The sequence below is a fragment of the Sminthopsis crassicaudata genome, chromosome 6 (assembly GCF_048593235.1).
Source record: "Sminthopsis crassicaudata isolate SCR6 chromosome 6, ASM4859323v1, whole genome shotgun sequence".
In the NCBI taxonomy this organism is placed as follows: Eukaryota; Metazoa; Chordata; class Mammalia; order Dasyuromorphia; family Dasyuridae; genus Sminthopsis; species Sminthopsis crassicaudata.
The window spans coordinates 153,170,342-153,197,242 of record NC_133622.1 but is presented as its reverse complement, the minus strand read 5'-3'; the positions used below and the strand labels follow the sequence as shown (position 1 = coordinate 153,197,242).

The 26,901-nt window shown below is 33.8% G+C and overlaps 1 protein-coding gene across 1 annotated transcript in view; it reads left to right on the top strand.

The window, feature by feature from the left end:
• Positions 1-26,901, top strand: part of PTPN13 (protein tyrosine phosphatase non-receptor type 13) — a 218,038-nt gene that overhangs the window by 145,180 nt on the left and 45,957 nt on the right. Inside the window, 12 exon segments of the mRNA XM_074273918.1 lie at positions 385-432; positions 7,450-7,539; positions 7,846-7,953; positions 8,169-8,300; positions 10,843-11,306; positions 12,410-12,538; positions 14,157-14,250; positions 15,244-15,329; positions 16,297-16,444; positions 18,084-18,298; positions 18,412-18,510; positions 22,680-23,038. Coding sequence (XP_074130019.1) covers positions 385-432; positions 7,450-7,539; positions 7,846-7,953; positions 8,169-8,300; positions 10,843-11,306; positions 12,410-12,538; positions 14,157-14,250; positions 15,244-15,329; positions 16,297-16,444; positions 18,084-18,298; positions 18,412-18,510; positions 22,680-23,038 — 1,972 coding nt within the window.

The window sequence follows — 26,901 nt, the reverse complement described above, 5'->3', positions numbered from 1 at the left end:
ATCTTATTTTTCAAAAATAAATCTAAAGATTATATATGAATCTAGGGAATCTATGTAGGATAAAAGAAAATTAACACATGAAAAAGATCCTTTTACATGTATTTCTCCATTTGTTTTTGTTCACATTGTCTGACTTTTTAAATTTTAATATAATTTTCATGATTTAACATCTATCTCAAAAACATGAATTCTGATTAAATATTTTCTGCAAAATGACCTTGATGAGTAAATAAAGTGAAAGTTCAGTATGTAAATATAACCACTTGGGGAGATTTTTAATAAATTTTAGTTCATTTATAAGCTTAATATTTTATACATTAAAATTGAGGAAATGGTAGATTTTTAATCTTTTGACTAATGTCTAATCATTGATTTATGCCATAGGAATTAGCTCTGGAAATGGATTATCTCAAGCATCCTTGAAAGAAAATGGTGGGTTTGCCAAAATTATTGCTACTTATCTATTGCTATCTTTTTTTGTCTCATAATCTATCAGCCATTTTCTTCAATTAATGATTGAATATTATTTTATTAATGTATATATTTAAAATACACAACCAAGCATGCATATTATTGCCATCACCAAAGTCATTTTCCAATACCAAGATTAATACAAAATAGCCACTTTCTTCTATAAAATCACCATATTTATGAAACTCATTTCAACATATATATATATACATAAGGTTTCAGTTGTGTGCAGAGCCCTGTGCTAGAGTGCAAATATTTTTAAAAGATGCTAACAGTGGCTACCATAAAGTTTCCCATCTAATAAGTTCTTAGAACCTAACTAGGCCCTCTAAAATTTACCTTAACATCATGTTAAGAGGATTATGTAAGTAATAATTATCAAATTAGCTCTCCTGAGATATCTTCCATTTATGGCAAAATGGAAAGCACACTGTTTCCAGAGTCAGAGAACCTGAGTTCAAATTCCACCTCTGACAATTATTATCTGTATGACCTTGGTATACCTTAGTTTCCTCATCTTTAAAATGGACAGGTTAGGCTAGGTAGTCTCTGAAATTCTCTTCTAGCTCTAAGCCAAGGAAAAGATGCTTCTATCATCAGTATGGTTAGTAACCCTTTATTTAAAATCAATTTATTAAAGAGGATATTTTGCGAAAATAAAGTACATATTAAGTTTTAGATATGAACACTTTCTGTTAAAAGTTGTTAATTTGTGGTGCATGAACTTGATTTTTTAAAATATATTTTGATAATTATTGCAACATAATTCATTTCCTTTATAATCCTTATATAATCCTTTACATATTTAAAAACATGATTATGAGAAAAAGCCATAGTCTTCACCAGAGTTCCAAAGAATTCATGACTTAAAAAATTATACAGTATATTATATAATATTGGAAGAAAGGAAAACAAGAAACTTTAAGTAAAATGTTTTCATAATATTATTTCAATTACTTTTCCCAAACCAGAGTTCTTTATTTTTATTTATTTTTAGAAAATTGAATATTTGTCCAGCATTGAAGTTTTAATGATAGCTTGTATTTTCAAGTAAAAAAGGACATTTTGAATATTGACTATTCCCTCCTTACATTTTAGATTAATCTTGCAACATTAAAATATCAACAAGTATAGTTCTTTATCTTAGACTATTTAAATTGTCCATTAACAATACATTTTTAATGTTATTGATATGTATCAAAATTAATTTCATTGAATTTTTCTATTATCACATATTTCTTTCAATTTTATCCTCATCTCCAAAATCAAACAGTGCATAATTTGGTGCACTAGAGAGCATAATAGATAACTGATTGGACTTGAAGTCAGAAAGAATTATAGGATCTTAGAGTACAAAGGGACCTGAAAATCCTGTGGTCTAACTCCTGCTTCAGTGAATCCAGTCCTTCTAACAATATCCCCAAAGGATATTGAGTCCTTTGAAGTCTCCAATTAGGGAGAATCTCCATTCCTCCTAAGACAGTCCAGTCTGCTTTTATTTAGTTCTGATAGTTAGAAACTTTTTTTTTTTTTTTTTTTTTTTTTTTTTTTTTTTTTTTTTTTTTTACAAAAAGGAAGTTGGAAGTGACTTCAGAAGCCATCTATTCCAATCCTTACATGAAAGGCAGTCTGAGCAAGATTGCACAGTGTGTGCTTGAGATCTCCAAGGAGGAAAGACCCACTCTGCTTCATTTGGGGACAACTCTGTTTATTAAGACATTTTCCTTGACGTCAAGCTTAAAATGGCTTGCTTCAGAGTTCCACCCCTTGCTCTTGGGTCCAGAGCCACAGTCCTCCCATGGACTTTAAGCTCACCAAGTCTCTGATCACTGTGAGATCAGATCTTCTTGTATTCAAACCTCTGGTTCTAATTGGTTGTTGCTCAAGCTTTTGGACCTCCATATCTTTGTGTAAAGTCCATGGATTTTTACCACTGGTTCTTTCCTTAGATTTTTTTGTCATGAATTTTTGGGTGTCTTAGCAATTGTTCTTTTTCCTTATTTGTGACTATCCCCTAAAGTATCTAATTTGGGGAACACTTTCAGCAATCTTCTCTCTCTCATAATCTTTAAAAATTAAAGCCTTTTTGATTAAATTTGCAAGACATATGGCAAAGACACAGCCTTTTTGGGTTTCTTTCATTTTCAGCCAGGAATCTGGCACTCTCACATTTTAAGTGGTGGTCTAAAAATCCAACTTCCATTCTCAGATATCACCTTTTTAGCTGGTTCTCTTCCCAAATTAATTTTTCTCTTTATATTCCTCTTCTTTAGGAAGCAATGGGGGAAAAAATTGGATTTTCTTTGCACACTTAAGAACTATATAACACTAAAGCTTAACCTGTCTTACCCTTGATATTTTCATCAGCAAAATTAATTAATCGATTAATATTAACTGAGATGCCTAAATGAGATAAGGTATATAAATCACATTGTAAACCCTTGCAGTCACACACACACACACACACTCACCATTATTACTATAAATCTGAGTAGGAAATGACAAGGAAAGAAAATAAACATTTACATAGTTCTTTCCATATGTACTAAATGCTTTTTTTTTTTTTTTTTACAAATATTTCAGTTGATCCTCACAAACAACCCTTTGAGGTAGGAAAATGAAGCAAACATAAATTGAAGTGACTTGTCCGAGTCATGATCATTGTGTCTGAGATTGGATTTGAACTCAGGTCTTCCTTATGCTTGATCTAGTAGTGGTCTATCTATTGTGCCATCATCTGGTAAGGCATTGTAGAACTATAAGAAGATTCTCCTTCAGCCTTAGAAGCAAGATAGATCCCATAAATCCATTTGAATAGATTATATAATCAAGATAAAGAGTAAGGAATTATGCGAAGAAGGGTTTGGGGGGAAAAGGTCAGATGAGGGTAAAAGAGTGTGACATAGTGATAAATGTCTTCTCTTCCTCCAATTTTTTTTTCCTCTTTACCTCTTTCCATCCCAACTGTCAAAACTCATTTACCAGGTCTCAGCTTTAATCTGATTTAAATGATTTATAATCAAATGCAAAGGACTGATTTCCTCTAGGAAGTGTGTGCTTGCCCAAAGAGGAAGTTTTTAATCCAAATGAATCTTGAGCATATGGAAAATGTTTTGAGAATGATTATTTAACAACTAGCTTTTACTATTTCCCTTCTTCAGTTTCCTGTTCTCACCTATGATAAACCATCCCACATTGGAAAAACATGTATAGAATATGATGTATGCAGGACAGTCCGTCACCCTTCTCATCTTTGCATATCTCTATATTTTTGAGACATAGGTTTTTTTAAAAGTCATTACTGATGAATTGAAAAGTTACCCATAGTCTGACCTTAATCTACCTTTTAGTTCAGTTCATTTATTAAGCAATAGACATTCTGCTAGACAATGGGGATATAGAAATACTAATATTGTCCCTACTGTTAAGAAATTTATATGGAGGGAGGGGATGACAATGTATACTCTTAACAACTAAAGAGAACAATTACTCCTGAAGGATTCTAGGGATTTCAAGAGATGGAAGTAAAGGTCAAAAAGATGAAGGTAGTAGAGGCTGGAGATGACTACTTGTGGAATTTTATGATATGCTAGAAGGGAGAACCCATTCAAATTGTACTACATGACAGCAAGATCCCTTAAAAATCCTAACTTCTGTGGCTTTGTGTGATTCCATGAAATGGAATGCATTATACAAATGGATCCTTGATTTTATTAATAAATCCTGTAATTTAGGCATTATTTTAGAACCTGCATCAGAATAAGTGCTACATTAGTACATGCAGTCTTATTACCACCAAACATTGTATAGCCCAACTCCCAAACATCTCTCTCAAGAACAAAGAAAAGTGTTTCATTATCATCCCAAGATCATTCATTGTAATAAACCTACATTTGGCTGCCTTTTAGTGTTACTTATTATTATATTATTCCTTATGGATATTATTCTTTATTCTTCTTGATTTAATCCATATTATTTAATTATTATGTAAGACTTACCAGAGTTGGGATTCTAACCCAGATCCTTTTATTATAAAATCCAATACTACCTCCCTTGGCACCATGATTGGGACATTTTCACCTATTATTTTTTGCAAAATATGATTTTCCTTTAAAATGAATTATCCTAGAAGTCACATAAAATTAACCTATCAGTCCTTTTAAAATAAAGTCAGAGGTGGAAATTTTACAAGTAAATGTGATTTTTTTTGACACTTTTAAAGATTGTTTATGGTATTGAATATTTTAAATCCACAGAATGAAATTTTATGTATCTTATTAAAATATTAATATAGCAAAATCATCATACTCTTTATAGTTACTGATCATAAATAAATTATCAAAGATACATTGGTCTTTACCAAGGAAGAGCTATTAACTACTTTTGTGTGCCTTTTAATCTAAAGATTTTCATAAAGTTATGATTTATCAGTTGACATATATTTATTAAGTATCCGCTGTGTGACAGGCACTATGCTAGTGCTGAGGTTATGAAAATAGGTAAAAGACAGGCATTGACCTCAAGGAGTTTACAATCTAATGAAGGAGATAGATAAACAAAGATATACAAAAAGGGTTTTGTACAGGATAAATAAGAAATTCTTAAGAAAAGGAAGGCACTGGAATTAAAAGGGGTTGAGAAAAGCTTCCTAGAGAATGCAGGATTTTCGTTGAGACTTAAAGGAAGAAAGAGAGGTCAGTAGTCAAGGGAGGAGGCATGGGAAGCAAAAGAAAATACCCACAGCCAAGAGATGAGTGTCTTGTTTATAGAACCACCAAAGGCCAATGTCACAGAATCATGTTGGGCAACAAGGTATACTGGAAAGATAAAGGGAGACTATTTTAAGAAGGGCTTTGAATGTCAAATATAACCTTTTGTATTTGATTCTAGAGGCAATGGGTATTTTACTGAGTATGGGGGTGATGTGGTTGGACCAGCATTTTAGAAAGGTCACTTTGGTGGCTAAATGGAGTGGGGAGAGACCAAAGGCAGGCAGACAGACTCACCAGCAGGTTATTGCAGTAGTCCAGGCATAAGGTGATAAAGGCCTGCAGTAGAGTAGTAGCAGTGTCAGAGAGAGAAAGGAGCTTCTCAAAGAAAAGTTGTAAAGGTAAATCAATATGTTTTGATAACACGTTTGATGTGGGAGGTTAAGAGATACTGAAGAATCCAGGATAACTGCTAGGTTGTGAGCCTTAGAAACTGGGAGGATGATGTTGCATTCTGCAATAATAAAGGAGATTAAAGGGATTTGGGGGGAGCTAAGAATAATGGACTTGTTGAGTTCAAGATGACCATTAAGATCAAACATTTCAAACGTTTGAAAGGCAGTTGGAAATGTAAGATTGGAAAATCAACATTGTAATTGGGTCAGAATAAGTAGATTTGAGCATAATCATCCTAAAGATGGTAGGTAATTGATTCTATAAGAGCTAACAGAATGAACAAGTACAGTTATATAAAGGGAATGAAAAAACCCCGGGACAGAACCTGAAAGGATACCCAAGGTTATAAGATGTGATCTAGATAAGGATCCAGCAAAGAACACTGAGGAGCCATCAGATAGATAGGAGGAGAATCAAAAAATGTATCTCAGAAAATTAGTGAAAAGAGAGAAGACAATCAGCAATATAAAAAGGCTACAGAGAGGTTGAAGAGAATAAAGATCTAGAACAGGCCTTTAGATTTGGCAATTAAGAAATTATTGGTAACTTTGAAAAGAGCAGTTCTAGTGGATTACTGAGGTTGGATAACATTACAGAAATTAAAGGAAATGGAGAGAAAATAGAGGGCAGCTATTGAAGACTTCTTAGCTGGGAAGGGAAGAAAAGATGTAGGACAATAGCAAGAATGGAAGTAATTGGATTAAAAATATATGTTTATGTTTCTAAGTGGATAACTTTGTTAATGATTCTTTATTAATAAACACATTGCTGGGCTTAGTTTTCTGTGCAGTATTTATTTTAACGTATTTCATATCTAGCTGAAAAAATGTCAAATAGAAATTGAATTTAGATTCTCATCTTGGTTGTTATACTACTAAGTGACCCTGAGCATCACTTATTTTTTCTGTACTGAAACTGTAAAAATGGGAGTAATAATTGTCCAATCTTACTATAGTGAAGTGAAATGTGTACAAGTGCATTAAGAAAATAAAAGGCATTTGACAAATACAGATTGTCACTTTCTAATTTGATATTATGCTAAGAACATGACTTAAATGTCCAGATCCCTTGACCCAGCTATTCCAGTGCTAAGTATATACACCTAAGAGGTCACAAATAAAAAGAAAGATACCATATACAACAAAATATTTATAACAGCATTTTGGGTAGTAACAGGAACTGGAAACAAAATAGATGTCTATTAATTTGGGGATAATTAAACAAGTTGTAGAACCTGTTTGGTATGGAATAATAAATTCACAATAAGAACTAATGAGTATGAAGATTTCCTAAGCATGGAAAAACTTATGTGAACAAAGTGAAATAAGCAGAACCAAGAAAATAATCTCTGCCATAACAGTCATAAAAATGAATAGAACAAACAATAAACAAAACTTAATTTAGGATTATTGATTTACTTTAAGCCTCAAAGGTCGTCTAATCCCATCCTCCCTTTTTACAGATGAACATTTTATTTATAGATACTTGTTTAGAAATAACAATTCTGACTTTTAAATTGCAGATAAAAGCTACCAACATATATGGGTATGTATGTGTGTGTAAAATATATATATATATATATATATTACACACACATTTATACTGCTAAAAACTGCAGGACTGTACAGAAAACTACAAGAAAATCTAATCAGATCAAACAATATATTTTTAACATGAGTCCTTTATAAGTAACTGAAGGATTGATCCATTGTCAAATCATTTTAATAATTAAGTTGGAAGAAACTGACAAATGCAGCCTTGATGCCTACCTTCACTCTGTATATTTTATTTTTAAAATGTGACTTTCCAATAGATGATCTGCAAAAAAGATGGAGCATTGTGTCTTCACCAGAAAGGGAAATCACCTTGGTGAATCTGAAAAAGGATAACAAATATGACTTAGGTAAGTCACTGCAGGTGATAATGAAGAGCTGGAGAGAATTCCATGAACAGTTTGAAAGGCTTTTAAGCCCCAATTTATCTTTGGCAAGAACTAATTATCTACAGAAAATGTCCTAAATACCAAAGTAAATAGAGAATATCTCCATTTGTAATTTTCCATATGACAGGGAAAGCCTCTAAAATAGACTTAGGAGCCATTCATATTCTATGCTGAGACCGGAATTCTGAGTTTCAAGTAGCTAAACATGAGTCATTAGAAGCAGAAACAATTCTGAAAGGATTCTTTGAAAATGCATTTTTTTCTTAGGATTTCAGATTGTTGGTGGAGAGAAGACAGGAAGACTGGATCTGGGTGTTTTTATCAGTTCAGTAACACCTGGGGGACCTGCTGATTTGGATGGCTCCCTAAAGCCAGGTACTTTTTAGTGATTATTTTACCTCAATGAGAAATAAAAACGACTGGTCTCATTATGCATTTTTATTTGCACTATCTATGGTGCCTGTATAGGACCAATGGAATTTAGTCAAAACTCTGAGAGGCAGCAATGAAATTTATGAATAAAATTCTTGATGCTTAAAGTGCCACACTGCCTATAACTATCCTATAATTATGTATATTTCTTTATACAGGAGATCGTTTAATATCTGTGAATAGCATGAGTCTCGAAGGAGTTGGCTACAATGCAGCATTAGAAATTTTGCAGAATGCTCCTGAAGATGTGACACTTGTTATCTCCAAGCCAAAAGAGAAGATTTCCAAAGGTAATTTAATGAATTACTCTTAGTTATGTATTGTTTTGTTAAATTTACAAGTTTCGATATATTAAATCAATATGATGAAATTAAGAGTTTTTGAAGATGTGATGATCTGTTTTGAGAATCCTAGCATTACAATAAAAATTTAATTAAAACAATTAATAGAACAAGGCATCATAATTTCACATAAATTATCAACTTTTCTCTATATATGCCACGACAATATCATAAAAATAATAGTACTACCCAAAGTTACTATCCTTCAGGTGGTATTCCCTGGTTTCTTCCAGAACTAGTGAAAATATCTTCCCTGTGTTTTATACCTCCACGTGCACATACATATTCACGTGTACACAATATGTGATGGACATTGCTATTTTTACATGTTGTCTCCATAAGAGAACAAGAGTTGTTATTGGTTTTTTGTATCCTTCCTTCTTAGCACATTGCCTAGTATACAGTAAGCATTTAATAAATATATGTTGACTAACAGTTATTTTTACAATAGCTTTTCATCCAGAAGAATAAACTGTCAAGAAAATATTTTTTAAAATTGGGAAAGAAGGTAGCTCAGCAGTATTAGATATGAAATTACACTAAAAAGCAGTAATCAACAAAATCATTTGACACCAATTAATATAAAAGTTAATCAGTGGAGTAGCTTAGATTCACAACATACAAAAATAGGTAAATATAGCAACGCAGGCTTTGATTTAGCAAAGATGGTTTGCTAAATCCCAGCTTCTGGGACAGAGACTCTATGAGAGGAAAACTACTCATAAAGGTAAAAAAGACAATCTGGCAGAAATTACGCGTAGACTAACATTTCCTCTCATAGACCACAATAAATTCTAAGTGGATACAAGATGATACAAAACTCTCTTGACTAATTAGGGGAGAAGAAATCATAGGAGACACAGTAGACCATTTTGATTACATAAAATTGAGAGACTTCTACATACATAAAATCAGTGATTAAAATTTGAAGAAAAACAAGTAGCGAAATTTTGTAGCAAGTTTCTTGTGAACTTTTGGTTGGGTTCTCTCAGATTTTTTAAATACATACTATAGTTTTTCCAAATGAAATTTCTCTTTCTAGCCCAAACTTTCCTAAACTGTGCATGCACTTTAACCCAGAAATACTTCAACTAGACATAGCTCCAGAGATCAAAACAGAAAAAGGTCCATTTTGTACAAGAAAAATATGGCATGCTGTGAATTACTTAGCACTAGCAATATTTTGGGTATGCTTTCATTTTGTAAGGAGGAAGGAATAGGAAAACATAGTCAGACCCTGTGCTTTAGGAAGATCACTTAGCCAGCTGACTGGAAGATGGATTAAAATGAGTTAAAAATTTATTGTATTACCCATATCACAACATTTTTAGGAGAAGTGAAATAATCTGTAAATTGTTATATAAATATGAAATTAAAAATACTATGTTGCTATTTATTTTGTTTCATATTTTTACATTTTATTCTATATGATAGTATTTGGAGTTAGATTGACTCCCAGGAAAGATACCTTATATCTATTAGACATAATTCCATGACATCAGCTAGGGGACTATACTGCAATCTGGGTCTCTTTGTGAATTCCAATATCATCTTCTATAGGAGGAGAATTTCTGTAGTCATAATTGTGTATGTGAATATCCTCTCCCCCAACTCCATTCAATTTAGTGCTACGTTCTGAAACTAGATTGTTAATTCTTTGAGAACATAACTTTAGTAATTTTTTTCTGTCAGTGCATCCCAAGATATCAAAAAAATGTATATATTTCAAATAGTTTATTACTTAGTAACATAGCAATATTGGTATTTTAACTAGACATGGGAGTCTTTTTTTTTCTTCAATTGTTTTGATGTTTCGTTGATTTCAATGACTTCCTAATAACACTTCACTCCTAATTGAATTCTCCATTATCACAAAGAAATAAAATTATGCAAAACAAATTCTACATTTACCACTTCTGTTAGCAAGTACTTCATTTTGCACTTTAGTCAGCTACCTCAAAAATGAGAGAAGGCAGGTATGTTTTATCATCTGAAGTCAAGATTGATTATTGAGTTCTGATCTCTGAGCTTGTATTCCTTTGAGCTTTTTTTCCCTTACATTATTGTCATTTTTTTGAATATTGTTTTTCATGTTCTCCTTACTTTGTATTACATCATTTCCAACAAATCTTTCCATTTCAGAAAACCATTTTTGTTTTTAAGAGCACTATTATTTCCAAAATATACTAGACTTTTACCATTATGAATATGTTGTTATGAACAGAATTTGTTCATTATTATTTCTCATTGGACAAAGCTAAAACATATCAAGGAATATTTATTTTGGTTGTTTGCTCTGGGCTATTTGAAGTTCTCAATAATAAAATAAAATTTTGATATTAGCTTGTTTCCTTCTCATTTTTCTATTGATAAAAAAGAAAGCAAATAAATACATTCAACATTTAATTTAAAAGCTGTTTATATGCTTGCTAATCAAATGAAATTTTTGCTCCTTAAATAAATGTAATTCTCACTCAATTTTTATTTTCAGCTCCTTCTACACCTACATATCTTTCCAATAGGATAAAAAATTATGTACCCAGGCCTTCTTCCATTAAAGACAATGATCTGGAATCTTCTTTAGAAGACCACCATCAGACACAGTGTTATCAGCGGCGTATCTCACTTTGTTCCTCTGCACTATCAGGGGGCCAAAAGGAAGGAAGCCTGAGTTCTCAGGATTCTAGGACTGAGAGTGCCAACTTGTCACAGAGCCATTTGAATGGCTTCTTAGTAAACCATTTGGGTGCCCCTGCCCAGCAGGAATTCCAGCATTCCAGCCCTTCTTCCTTGGCTGTGTCTAAAACAGCTGAGAAAAAACAGACCTCAAATGAGCAAAACCAAAGCAAAGCTAAAAAGTTGGGCATTTCAGAAACTGTGGATTATTCTGACCGTGGGGATTCGGACATGGATGAAGCCACTTATTCAAGCAGTCAGGATCATCAAACTAAAAAGGTATAAGTTATTTCCCAGACTATTTTCTATTAACACCAACCCTCCTCTCTTTTATACACCTCCAAAATCTCTTTAAGCTCCTAAAAAGTCAGTGTCCCATAGTTTGATCAAGGAGCACTTACTGCTTCTGGCAGAGCTATCTCTCATTAGCTACTTTTATAGTCTGGAAAATAAAAATTTCTGCTAGGGAGACAGTGTGGTTAAGGGAGGTAAAATGAAAAAGGCTTGAAATCAGAGGGTTTGGATTTGAATCCTGGTTTGTGGTGACTGTGTCACTTAACCCCCTCCAACTTCAGTTTCCACATTTGCCAAAAGACAGGGTTGTTGTCAGTGATCTCTTCCAGCTCTCTCTGTGACCCTTAGATCTTCACCCACTAACTGCTACTGTTGTTTGCTGAAAGAAATAGGAGGCTTTGAGCACTAACCCTAGAGCATATGTTATCTTAGAAAGCTTGCAATGAGCTGCATGCTTATGTAAACGGATGAGGAAGCTAAGGAAGACTGAAAGAATAAAATTCACTTTTATAGTTTGGCCATTCAATTGCAAAGGAGCTTAGACAGTACAAAATTTTACTCGAAGAATGAAACAAACATGTGCCCAAATGAAAAGAATGTTTTTAAACAACATATACAAGCATATCTTCAGCCTGTATGTTTTATATGAAATAGATAAAATCCAGATATCTATAGGAACACAATAAGAATTTAGACATAAAGACAAAAAACTATGATGACAAATTTTAAAGTTATTTAAAACTTCTCTCAAACATTTTACAAATTGAAAACAGAGTAAAGGTGAAATGGGTCATGGACTGAAATCAAAGTCCTACATTCAAGTACCAATCTCATTCATGTCTGCTGGAATTATGACTTAAGGCAAGTCACCACACTCCTGCATTTCCTCATCTGTTAAAAGATGGGATTGTACAATCAACGCTAATGTTCTATTAATTTACTGTATCCCTTTATACCACATTTTGGCTTATTTCCCGCCCCCCTCCAAAAAAAAAAAAAAAAAAAAAAAACACCATAAGACTCCTCCACTAAATCATACATTTTGACACAGAAAATCCCTTGTTTTTGTTTGTTTTTTCTTTATTAAGGAGCCTTCTTCAATGAGTACTTCTACCAAAATGAATTTTATAAACAATTCTTCAGCACCTCCTAAACCTGGAGATATCTTTGAAGTTGAACTGTCTAAAAATGATAACAGCTTGGGAATAAGTGTCACGGTACTGTTTGAAAAGGTTTTCACATGTTTTCTTTTGTTTTCCATCTCTAGCAGTAGAGTAACTTACACATTTATTCAGACCTGCTTATTGAGTCTTCCCAGTTCTATTAAACTGAGGCATACTCGAAACCCTGGGTGGGGCAGAAGGGAGAGAGCCTCTTAGTATATTCTGTGGTCTCATTTTTGTTCTCCACTACCCAAGAAAAAAATTGGAGAAATATTCCTTTTTCCCCCAAGAGTTTTATGGGGATTTAAATTCAGATTTGCTTAATCAAATGATGCCCTCAAAATCACTAATTATAATAAGCCACTTCCTGGAGTTGGGCTGTTTCTTGCCAAAGCAAAATATTATAGAAAACATTCTTTTCCTTATGCCACAAATCATTATTGACTGATTTCCATGTATACTTGCTCCTATGCATGCTCAGTATTTTATGAAATAAACAAGGCTATTTAATAAATCTTGTGTACAAAAATGAACACATAAATGTGAGCTTACAACCTTAGAATGTAAAGGTTTCCTATAATAAATATTTATTTCTAGCTAAAATAGTTTATAATTGTGTCTAAACTGATACAAAATTTTTTTTAAATTCCATAAGAATGATAAAAATAGGTAATTTTAACATTTACAGATTAGCTATTTAATACCTCTCCAACTATATCAAAGTTAATTTTAAAACAATTTTTAAATATTGAATAAAAAATACTGACATATAAATATTTAAAATTTTCATTAGAAGAAGAAACCCAATGTTTAACCATACTTAAACTTTACTCTGTCCTTTCACTTTCCCCCTTCATTTACATTGAATTATCTGCCTGTGTTGTAGAAGCAAATAAAAGCCACATTTTATTATAGTAAAATGAACCAATTAGGTTAATTTCACATGCAATACATGGAAACTCTCAATCATAGTCATTCAAAATAGAAGAGTCAGTGTTTACTTTCAAGGATATTACTTAGGATGTTTGACCTGATTATAACAAAAATATTCAAAATAATAGTAGCATTTATAAGGTACTTTAAGGTTTGCAAGATGCTTTCCAAAGATTATCTCATTGGAGTCTCACAGTAACCCTAGGTTGGTTATTGTGGTTACTATTCCCATTTTACAGATGAGAAAACTGAAACGGGCAGAGTCTGTAAATTGTAGCAAGAGTATAACTTGCACTCAGAGGAGTTTCTTTATTGGAAGCTCCTTGTGCCAATGAAATCTTACAATCAGTCTAATCTTTTATGATGGAAAAAAGTTTTGTTCTTGAGAATACTTTCAAATAGTCACAAGCAGAAACTAATCTTGCATGAATGTATTTCTAACTGCATTCCTCTATAATCTCATTCTTAATGCATGATATAAATATCCAAAGAAGCAATCTCCCTAAAGAAATAAACTCACTATGTGACAGGAAGCTTAGAGTATTCAAGTTTAAATAGTTTTGTGTAATAGAAATTCCACATTATCAATATGCTAGAGGTTTGGGGCTTGTCATTTTCATTCTGGAAGTCATTGTATGTGCTGAACTCATGATGCTGCCTTTGATTGAGATCATTTATGCTTTATGAAGGTTTGAATGGGATTGTGGCATTTCTTATTTTTGTGCTTCTTTCCACTTAGGGAGGAGTAAATACCGGTGTCAGACATGGTGGAATTTATGTGAAGGCTGTGATTCCCAAGGGAGCAGCTGAGTCCGATGGTAGAATTCACAAAGGTAAGTTCTGCTGTTTTTTTCTCTATCACATATATAAGAAATGAAACAATAATATTAATATAGATCATTTAATTCACAATCTAGAAGGGAAAAAATGTGCTAAAGCATAATAACAACAGTCAGGAACAATCTTGATTCTATTATGGAAATGTTCTCAGTCCCAGCTTAAAGTCCAGTTGTAAAGCATTTTGATTTTAAGTTTTAAATTTGTCACATAACAATTGCCCTGATTCAGTTTCACAGAAAGAGACAAAGATCGTAACAATACTGGCCATGTTCAAATGTGTTTTCACCAGGAAACATTTTTCAACTCCTCTCCTAGTATCTGTGTTTCAGCTGCATATGGTCTCTTCTCGTGGTTTGGACCAATGCTTCAGTTTGTTGGGGCCATGTTTCCCATCAACCTAGTTATGCAAGTTTTTTGTTTTTCAGTGGTATCCAACTTTTTATGACCCCATTGGGGTTGTCTTGGTAAGGATCCCCAATTGGTTTGCGATTTCCTTATCCAACTTATTTTATAAATAAACAGGGTTAAGTGACTTGCCCAGTGTCACACAGCTAGTGAGTGATGTCAAAATTGAATTCATGAAGATGAGTTTTCCTAATTCCAAGCCCAAGCTATATCTACTGTACCAAGTATCTGTCCTAATTATAGAAAAAGTGGAGCTTAAACTTGGTTTAAAAACATATTGATGGCAATAAACTAGGTGATCTTGTAGTTATGGTTTTTTTTTTTTTTAATTTTCATGCAGTATTTTTGAAAGGTTACTATGTGTAATGAACCCAATTAGGTGGGCTTTGAAGTCAAGAGGATCTGAGTCCAAATTCAACTTCAGACACTTGATACTTGTGATATGTGACTGGACAAATCACTTAATCCTGATTGCCTCAGTCCTCAGTCCCTATGCCCACCCTAAAAGGCTATATCATGTGAAGTAAAAGATACCAAGTTTCTCAATTTTTACCAAATTATTCTTTCTTTCATATTTTAAGGTGACCGTGTTTTATCTGTTAATGGCGTTAGTTTGGAAGGAACTACGCATAAACAGGCTGTGGAAGTATTAAGAAATACAGGGCAGGTAATATATGCTTTTTCTATTTATTAAATTACCAGAGGAATACAAAAAAGAGACACCAAACTCTGTGAGTTTGAATAATTTGTCAGCAAATCTGGTAGACAATCATTTTCATATTTTTTCCACTTATTTCTTCTTCTAGCTTATGGTCAAACATAGTAAGTATGCATTTTGAATTGTGGAGTAGGGTGCTATCTTTCTAAATTTTCACCTTAAGCCAAAGCTAAAAGCTTCATGAAGAAATTTAAAATGCAAATATAACATTTCTCAGTTTTCAGTTATATTAATTAGCATGGACAGCAGTATAGAAGTATCCTTTATTAAAGCAACTGTTAGGAAGCTTGGGCTATTTTAACCTTACGTATTTTGATGCATTTGTGGTACCTATAGGATATCTGAGATTTTTACACATATATTTTGATGAAAAATATTAGAGAAATTGAATTGTTTGTCTGAGACTTCATAGCAAGTCATTATAAAGACCAGAATAAGACACCAATCTTTAAAATGTCACTATAACCTCCTTTATTGTTTATTTTCTGCCTCCATCTTTCTGATACTCAATTAAAATCCCTTGTAATGAAAATAACCCTGGATTTTCCACAGTGGTGCCTGTGGCCTACAACCTATTCCAGGCCTTGCTAAATTGGAAAGGATTTTAACATGCACCCTGTGACATTGCATGTCTGCTGTCTGAAGTCTGGTTTGGACAGACTTGTTACTAAGTCTACTACAGAGTGATCAAATTTTTTACTTTTCAAAGAAACAATTTTCCAAGACATAGGAGAATTTCAGCCAAATTATTTGAGGCTGAATAGAATGTACAGGTTATTTGATTCATGGATATAATATATACAGTAAAGTAAGTGAGTAATATCAAATTACTTTTAAATTGTCATTCCCAGAAAGCCATTGGGAAAAATGTTTTCTTCTCTTTGATCTTAATTTACCAATATACATTTTTTTCTAGGTAGTCCATCTCTTGTTAGAAAAAGGACAACCTCCAACAACCAAAGTACATGCACCAGTGACTCCCCAAGGAACTCTTTTAGAACAGACTGCCCTAGAAAAATCCATGAAAAAACCTAACACCAAAGACTATGATTTTGTTACTGAAGGTCAGTCCTAAAAGAAATTATCTCCTCATTCTTCCTTTTCAATGGTTTTGGTTCATGTTATTTATGTATAAACATAAATATATATACCAACACAGTCTTGTTATATATATTTATATATCTCTTGTCATTTTCACTTTGCCACATATTATTATAGTTTGAGAAAGGCCTGGAGTGGCTGGGGGACCCACCTCTGCCCTATACTGTCTATGAAAAAGGGCAATTTCGTGGTGGCCCAAGCACCTAACTCTCAGATATTGTAAATCTAAAATCCAGTCTCTGTTGGGAAAGACAGTTTACTCATGGGGCTCTTCCTATAATGGTAACATCCAAAGTTTAGTGGGGGAAAAAAACAAACTGAGGAGCTTTTGTACAAATTAGAGTGGTCAACCCATTTCCTGATGATGGAATTATATGGAGTTATAAATTAAAGTTATATAGCTAATGTTTTCATAGCATTGCCTCATATATTTTGGGATTCTCAGTGAGATTTATGAAGAAAAAGTCCTATGTGTAATCAGTTGCGGGAAGTAAGAATGGGTTCATGTTTAGTAGCAGACTTTGGATTTAAATCCACATCTTCTCAACTCTTAGCATAGTGATATTATTTTAATACTTTTTCAGAACAAAGTATAATAACAACAATATTGTTTTCAATTCATTTTATTTTCCTTCTTTCCTCTAACCTAGACATTTAGTTTTTTAGTTTTCCATTCCCTTAAATTTCATGAAATCTAAACTAGAAGAAAGTAATAACTCTTTCTTATTTCAGCAGATTATTGGTTAGGAATACATGATTTTGCCAGTTACTTCACAGCCTCATTCTTTTTTTCTAATGTTTTATTGATATTTTTACACCATTATTGTTTCTCAATGAATCCCTCCTCAATGTCCCCAAATCCTCCTCATAACAAAAATCCATGAAACAAAAGGATGTGACAGCATATAAACCCATGCTGCACCATAGCTCATCACCTCCAAGTTGAGATCATAGACTTATAGGAAGTATTTATATTTTTTCAATCATTTTTTTCTAGTCTTTTGCTACCTCAAAAGTGTTTTCACAAAGAGTTAGCTCTCATTCACTCTTTTAAGAATATTCGACTATGGTTTTCCTGGTTGTTTTTTTTTTTATAGTTCTGTATTTTCACTAATTTTACCAGTCAAACATTTAGTTACTTGATGTTATCAGAATGGAACTCTAAAATATAAACTCAGTTTCTTGATCTTTATTCCATAAGTGATTTATGTTCTTTTTCGCCATTCTCTGAATTATTTTCTTTAAAGGTTTTCTCTTCTTTTTTTCCTTTCAAAACCTTTTTATTCAGAAGACTTAGCCCAGAGCCTGAAACATAAGAGGCAGTGAAACCATGCTTATTGACTTTGCGTAAAATAAACTCTTTTGAAAAATGCTTTATTTTCTTTCTTTTTTTCAGAACTTTGCTTTTTAAATTATTTATTGGACCTCCATGGTCACTACATTTCCTAATGATCTTTGGAAGTATATAAATATTCACTTGTTTCTCTTAGCATAGAGGTAGATTTAGGATGGGAGATAGACTAGTAAAATAGCACTATACTTGAAGATTTTTGAATGTATCAGGTACAAGAAAAATACCCTCTTTATTTTTTTCTCTTGCAGACAACACATTTGAAGTAAAATTACTGAAAAATAGCTCAGGTCTAGGTTTTAGTTTTTCCCGTGAAGACAACCTCATTCCAGAGCAAATGAATGCCAGCATTGTAAGGGTTAAAAAACTATTTCCTGGACAGCCAGCAGCAGAAAGTGGAAAAATTGATGTTGGAGATGTCATCATGAAAGTGAATGGGGCTTCTCTGAAGGGACTCTCCCAGCAGGTAAGTAACAAACAGGTGGCCTTTGCATATATTAGAAGAAAAACTGGCATTTCAGAATGGTAACACAATATTTGTTGAACTATATTTTAATTTTTCATCAATATTATCTTTAGGACGTCATCTCTGTTCTCAGGGGAACATCCCCAGAAGTCTCTTTACTTCTTTGCCGACCTCCACCTGGTACATTGCCAGAGATAGATGCATCTGTTTTGGTAAGCTCTGTGAGATGGTATTTTTCATTTTTAAGGAAATAAAAATGTAGCTATTATAGTACAGTTGAATTATCTTATTAGTGGTCCATGATCCAGTCTGTAGCCATGGATTTCTTCATCTTTAAAAAATTAAAGGTTCTTTTAAGAGTGCTTTGAAGTCCCAGGAATATATAACATAAGCATGAAATTACGTTATCAAAAACTTAAAGCTGTACTTCATCAATGCAATAGCCAAAGAAAAGGAAATATTTGGCTAATTGTTTTTCACAGTTACTTATTACCAAAGAGCATTTCTTTGGTTCTGTCCTATCAATATTATCTCAGAACTAGAAATGACTGATATCATCTCTTCCTGTTTCTTCTTCCTAGGCACTATGCATGTTTATTGTTACTATATTTTTAAAGATCTCTGGAAAAAGAATTGTAAATTTGACATTGATTGCTATTGATCCACATAGCCATAAATTAGTTATCAGAAGCCTGACTTTGGCTCATTTCTTTAAACATGGATTTGACTTAGCTAACATTTAAGTGCCTACTTCATAAGAATAGAAAGATAAGACAATGAGTTTGAGGACGGCACAGAATACAATCTGGGATTTCAAGAAGGAGAATAACAGCTCTACAGTGGTGGAGTGGTTATTTTAGTTACAGGAAAGACTTCCTATAGAATCCAGCTTCTGCAATGAGCCTAAAAGGGAATTAGGGCTTCTAAGACAGGCAGAGGCAGTGTGCCATAGGCATGCATAACAGCCTGGACAAAAACAGAACCAAAAACTATGTCACTTTTAGGGAGTAACTAGTAAGCTAGTTCATCTGGAAAATAGTGTGCAAAACAAAAAGATAGGAAATAATTTTGAGAAAGCGGGTGCGAGCCAGATTAAAAAGGGCTTGAAATGCCCAGCTACATTCCAGCCAAAGTGGCTACTTAAGCAAAGGTCAACCACCCATCTCTGGATGCAAATGGCCCTCTCCATTGCAAGTCCATTGGAATTAGCCTGAATCATCTCATTGTTGAAAAGGGCCAAGTCCCTCATCATCACATAATTTTGTTGCCATTGTATATAATATTCTCTTGGTTCTACTTAGTTCATTTAGCATCAGTTCATGTAAGTCCCTCCAGGCCTTTCTGAAATCATCCTGCTGATTGTTTGTTATAGAACAATTATATTTCATTACATTCATATATCATAACTTCTTCAGGAATTCCCCAACTGATGGGCATCTACTTAGTTTCCAGTTCCTTGCCACTACAAAAAGGGCTGCTGCAAACATTTTTGCACATGTGTGTCCTTTTCCCTTTTTTATGATCTCTTTGGGATACAGACACAGTAATGGCACTGCTGGATAAAATGGTATGCAGTTTGATAGCCCTTTGGGCATAGTTCCAAATTGTTCTTCACTATGGTTAGATCAGTTCACAACTCCATCAACAATATATTAGTGTCCCAGTTTTCCCACATCCCCTCCAACATTTATTATTAACTTTTCTTGCCATCTTAGCCAATCTGAGATAACAACTAGTATTAACAACTACAAGCAAAGATTCAAAAGAAAAGATGGATTTTCCACAGCTAGAAGAAATTAGGAAAAGATTTGTAAAATGGGAAAAAGACCTGGAGGAAAGAATTTTTGTGAGGTTCTCTTACAAGGGAAAATGATAAATGCCTCCCAGGTTTTTGGAATCTCTTAAAATTGGAAAAATAGATTCCATGAAATAACAAAAAAAAGGAACAAAACTAAAAGAATTAAACCATCTGATTTTTAAAAACTGATCTAGAAAACATGTCACAGAGAAACAGTTTGAAAATTATTGGACTCTTTCTAAAATCATGATTTACACACACACACACACAAGAAAACTATAAACATATACTATGTTGAGAAATTTCAAATGAAAACTTTAAAGATACCTGAGAACCACAGGGCAAAACAAAGTTACAAAAAAAATCTACCAATGACCTCTTTAAAGGAATCACTGAAAGGAAAAAGTCCTAGGAACTTGTCACCAACATTTAAAAAAGAATTCTATTCTAGTGAAGAAATATTACAAGGGCATCCAGAAAGAAAAATTTCAAGTACCAAAGAATCAAGAGTAAGAATCCCACAAGACCTGACAGCTTTTATTTTTACTAAAATGAAAGAAGATCTTTAAATAAAAATATTCTAATAGTATACTTTTACAGAAAGTGCCTTAGGTAGAACTCTAGATAGAATGCTATGCTTGGAATCAGGAAGACTCTTCTTACTGAGCTCCAATCTATTCTCACACTTATTAGTTGTGTGACTGCGGGTGAGACATTTAACCCCATTTGTCTCAGTTTCTTCATCCATAAAATAATGGAGAAGGAAATGCCAAACCACTCCAGTATTTTTAATAGGAAAACCCCAAATGGAGCCATGATGAGTCAGACATTAATAAAAATGACTGAATAATAGTCTTACAACCAAGATTAATTTTCTCTATAAAGCTGAGTATTATTCTTCAGGTATAAAATGGACATTTAATGGAAGAACAAACTGTATATTACTGCTCATGAAAAAGTCAGCGCTGAGTAAGAACTATGCAGCTCTAATGATCTACAGGGGGGAAGAAACAAATATCCCTTCAAAACTTTAATGTTTTTCAAAGGCTTTAAAGAAAAGAAATGTGCTAGTTTTGGAAAACAGGGATAAGGGGATGGAATTCTATTTTTCACAATTGGAAACATGTGAAAAAAGTATGTGAACATAGAAGAGGCTATAGAGGGAGCAGGTATCAAACGAACCTCATTTTTATCTGAAACAGAAAAAAGGAAGATTGAATTCACACACAAACAAATACTGAGTTTGCGGTAGAAATATATCAACTCAACAAAAAGCAGGCAGTGACCAAGGGATGGTGTGGCAAGAGGAATATAAGGAAGGGAATATCACAAGCAAAACAAACTTCCAGATCCTAAAAGGCTGAGGAAATGGAATGGGAAATAATCTAAGGGAATGCCTATCATTAGGCATGAACAGTGGTCTAACACTAATGGAATATTGTTATATCATCAAAAATAGGGAAAAAGACTATTAGGGAGGATCTTAGGTAGTGTGACCTATTATAGAATAAAGTCAGAAGAAATGGAGAGCAGTTAAGGCAACAACATTGTTTTAAAAAATAATAATAACTTTGAAAGTCTTAAGCACTTTGATGAATGTAATGTCCCCTTGTATACCTTTATTGTATTTATTCACCTCCAGACAGAGTGGGGGGTTCAACTGAAATTCTATATTTTTGAAAGTATGGCTACTTTGTAGATTCATTTTACTTGTTATAAATATTTCCTATATTCATATTTTTCTTTCTCCCAGTTTTTGTTGTTGTTTTTTAATTGGTAAGGTAATTGGGTTTACCCAATTGCCCAGGGAAACATAGCTACTACATACTAAATGTCTAAGGCCAAATTAGAACTCAAGTCCTCCTATATTCTTTAAATGACTTGTCCAAGATCATACAGCCTGAAGTGTCTAAGGCTAGATTTGAATTCAGAAAGACTCCGTAAGTGACACTCTATCCACTACTGCATATAGCTGTTCTGCTATGCTCCTTTTGTTGGTGTTTGTTATGAATGGAAAATAATTTTTGTTAAATTCCCAGCCCAGGAGTTTATATTTATCAAGAGATAATAGGAAACTACTAAAGATTTTTGAATATGAAAATTCATTGTCACACCTTAAAAATTATCAAAAATCATTAGAAAAAAATTTTCATGTCTTTGAAATATTAACTGAGAGGAAGTACATAGTCATACATTTTATATGTAAGAAACTAAGGCTCAAAGAGATTGTAACTACCTAGCACATAACCTGTCACTTGACCCTACTTTCAATTTAAGCTCAATATTTTTCTATCACATTGAAATAAAGCCAAAGGAAGAGACAAGGATAGCCAACTAAATATAATAGCTAAAACTTTAATTCTTAAATATACAAAATTACTAGCATGGTAGAACAGTGTTTTGTTTATTCTAGGAATGCCATTTGGGATATGTCTATGAAAAATAGTATCATAATTTGCATTTTAAGGGAGTATGGTGAATTTGATAGTGCCACTGGGCAAAATGTTACATAAAGAGCACAGCAATTTATCTAATAAATAAGTGTTCATTGTAATAGGTGACAGTCTTCTTTCTCTATTGCAGACTCCAATTCACTCTCCAATGCAGATATTTCCAGACAGCAAGAAAGAAGCCCATCAACCATCACATGGGGATCATGGTACCAGCTCAGATGAAAATGAAATGTCTGATAAAAGCAAAGAACCATTTCACTCTCTTTCTAGGAGGGATAGCTATGGTTACAGCAGTGGAAGTGGGGAAGAAGATTTAGCAATCACTCCCACCCAGATAACAAACACTACCTGGAACTCACCCTCTCATCAGACTCTGAATAATGTGGTTTCAACTGTGAACAGTCGATATGAAACAAGTGGCCAGGAAGAAGTTGCCTCTACCATGTTTTATTATCCTCAGGAACCACCCAGTAGGCCAAACTATGACAGGTATGATCGATATTTTTACAACATGCTCAGAGCATTTTATTCTCTTTATGATTAACAACCAGAGAAATATTTCTTTCATGTTTCTAAGAACAAGATGTGTCTATCTATAGGGCTAGTTACCACCTGTCTTTCTGGTCTGATTGAACAAAGCAGTAATTTCTATAAACATTTGTTATGTCCTATCCCTTACTTGGATGAGTTTCCTGTTTAATATGTTCCTCCTAGCTCAACCCATAGAACCAGAATATATTCATATAGGCATGAAATAACAAAACTTTCATTTTCCCAGCCTATCACAAAATCACTATCAAAGAACTAAATCAATGATTCTCATTTTTCTCTTCCCTTTTGTCTTTTCTTCCTTTTCACATTTCTGTCTGAACTGGACCTTTGGCTTCTCAGGAACATTTACAATCTAATTATCACAAAGCAAAAATATATCCCTTGAAATATATATATATATGTACATATATATTTATGTATGTATGTATATGACCAAAGTTACTCTGACTTGAGAATTTATATAAGATAGAACGTTTTAAAAATGTAGATAATCAACGAACAAGCATTTAAGTTATTATTATATACTAGGCACTATTCTAAACACTGAAGTTATAAACCCTGTCCCAAAAAACTCTCAGTGTACTCAGGAGACAACAAGTAAACAACAAGGTATAATCAAACTGTATTAGTGTGTCATAGGGAAGACCCTGAAGTCAATCTGCAACAGAAAGAAGGATACAAGGACATGTAAGAGGATCTTATATGTAAAAGAGCAGATAGTGCTAGATTTAGAATAAGGAAGATCTGAATTTAAATCTGGTCTTAGCTCTGTAACTCAAAATGACACATTAAAACACTGTGCATCAGTTCTTATCTGTAAAATGGGGCTAATAGTTAAGACCTAGTGGGGCAACTGGATGGTGTGGTGGATTCAGGGGAACTTGAGTTCAAATCCAGTCTCAGATACTTGACAGTGTGTAATCCATGGCAAGTCACTTAAACCCAATTGCCTTGCCAAAAAAAAAGAAAGAATAGTAGCTTCTTTCCAGAATTGTGAGGATTAAAAGAGATAAATTTTGAAAAGTTTTCGTGATTGTAATGTTGTGGTGTGGGACAAGAGTGAAATAGTGAAGAAAGCCATTTGAATAATAAAAAAGGAGCAGGAAGAAAGATGAGAGATCCCTCAGCAAATGACCTTGATTTTTTCAACTGATTTCTCAACTGAGAAAGAGTGGTGGGGATGGGGAATAGTGGAGGGTTTGAAGAGAGATTAAAAAAAAATTTGAAATGCCTTTGCTGAGTGAGACAGGGAGGTTTAAAGGGACTCGTGACAAGGTAGCCAGGTCTGGAGTCTAAAAGACTCCTCTGTGATTTTAGGTCTAACCTCCAGAGCTTATTAGCTGTGTGATCCTGGGCAAGTCATTTAACTCTGCCTCAGTTTCCTCATCTGTAAAATGAGCTGAAAAAGATATGGCAAACTACTCTTGTGTCTTTGCCCAGAAAACCCCAAATGGGGTCATGAAGAGCTGGACATGACTGAACCAACAAAGGGACTATTTTGTCACAATGAGGGCCTGGTTGGAGTTATGTAACATAAATTTGTAGTGGACTCAGCACAATTTCGAGGTTTTCTCCAGCTTCCTTCAGAAATAGGAGTGAAGCCAGCAGTTGATGGGAGTAATCCAAGGCTGAGGCTTAGCAGGGCAGGAACAAGGATAGGAAAAAAGAGCAAGAAACTTGAGAGAAGAGGACAATGTGGTTAACTCCTTCACTAAGGGGTCAGGATGGGGAAGGGAAGAGAGGGAAATCAGTGCAGGGTTAAGGGATTGAGAAAGAACTTGGGGATGAAGGGATGAGCAAGTAGAAAAACGGAATGACAATATCTTGTGAACAGCTAAGGGCATTCAGAGTTTCATGAACATAGAAGTGTTGAATTTATATGTGATGGCAAAATTAAGGTTATGGCCATCTCTATATATAGCTGAGGTGGGGTGAAGGATTTGTCCATGGGAAGTGAGAAAATTAAAGTTAGGGTATTTGAAGAAGTATTAAAATAATATCAAAATAATATTTATAGTTAATTAGTGTTGTTTTAAAAATTAATTTAAAGTACTTTATAATTATATTATAAATACATCCTTTATTAATAACATAATAGTAATGCCTACTGTGTGCACCAGGTACAGTGCTAAGCATTTTACAAATATTATCTCATTTTATCCTTAAAACATCCCTGGAACATAGATGCTATTGTTATTCCCATTTTACAGTTGAAAAGACCAAGGCAAGCAGAAGTTCAATGATTTAAGGTCACAGTGTCTGAGGTGAAATTCAAACTGAAATCTTCCCAACTCCAGGACCACTCTCTATCCACAGTGCTACTTAGCTGCCTCAAATGTATGTTGAAATCCCCAAGTTAGGACAGAATTAGGGAGGACAGACTGAGTGAAGTACAAAACTCCTTGAGAATAAAAGTGGATGTTAGTATTCGCCAGCCACCAGCCTCTTGACTGGTAAATATGGATTGAATGAACTTGGAAGGAGGAGAGCATCTGCTGAGTGATGGTAATAGAGGCAAGAACCTGGAAATGGCTGGGGGGAACAAGAAGTATTCTTACTCTTTAACTTTATTTAACATGGGAGTTAGGGAAAGTATAACAATGCTGGAAAGGATGGCCAGGAAACAGAAGTAGAAAAGGGTTTAAGCAGGTTTGTTATTTATGGAGCAATCATCCCTGAGATTATAGTGAACTCGGGGCAGAGAGAGAGGAGGTTAGTGGGGGGTAGGTGGGAATCAGGCTCAAAGGAGCAGGCTGTGGGGTAGCAGAACACAGAATTTGGAAAAATAAGGAAAAGGTATTTTAGGAGCACTGGGAATAGAAGGGAATGACTACACAAATAGCACCACTGTTTTTAGCATGCAATTTTAAGTAGAAACAAAGCGGGAAGCAAGTATCTTCTCCATCAAAAGCTAATCCCATTATGTGATGATAAACTATGATGGACTTGGCTCTTTTCAAGAATGACATGTAATAGAAAGAGCCATCCACATCCAGAGAGAGAACTGAGGAGACTGAATGTGGATCAAAGCTTAGTATTTTCACCGTTTTTATTGTTGTCTGTTTGCTTGATATTTTTTTCCTTTCTCATTTTTTCCTCTTTTGATAAATATGGTGTTTAGGAAGAATTTCACTTTTTTTTTAACCCACCCCACCCACTGCCTTTCTATTACCCCTTTCCCCCTTCTCTTAACTTTTTTCTAGCGTTTCTGCCTTATCTGTCCTGCCTCTCCTTTTTCTTTCCTTTCTCCTCCTACATCTTTATAGGGTTAGATAAATTTCTATAGCCAACTGAATAGTTGTTATTCCCTCTCTGAGCCAAAACTGATGAGATCAAGCTTCAGACAATGCTCATCCCCCTCCCATATTTCCCTGGATTGTAATAGATTTTTTTATACTATTTTATGTAATGAAATTTTCCCATTATACCTCCCTTTCCTTTTTTTTTTCCAGTACAGACTTTTTCTACCCCTTAATGTTTTTTCTTTTGAAGTCACCACATCAGAGTCCATTCACAACCACACCCTCAGTCCATGTGATGCCCCCCTCTGTCTGCCCTATGACAGATATAGTTCTCAAGAGTTACAGATATCTTTTTCCCATCTAAGGATGTAAAGAGTTTAACCTTTAAATAATATATATATTTCCCCCTGTTTACTTTTCTGTGCTTCTCTTGAGTCTTGTGTTTGTAGATTAAATTTTCTGGTTAGTTCTTGGTTTTCTTAGTAGAAATGATTGAAAGTCTTTCCATTGAAGCTCCATCACCTTCCCTGAAAGAGGATACTGGGTAGTTAATTCTCA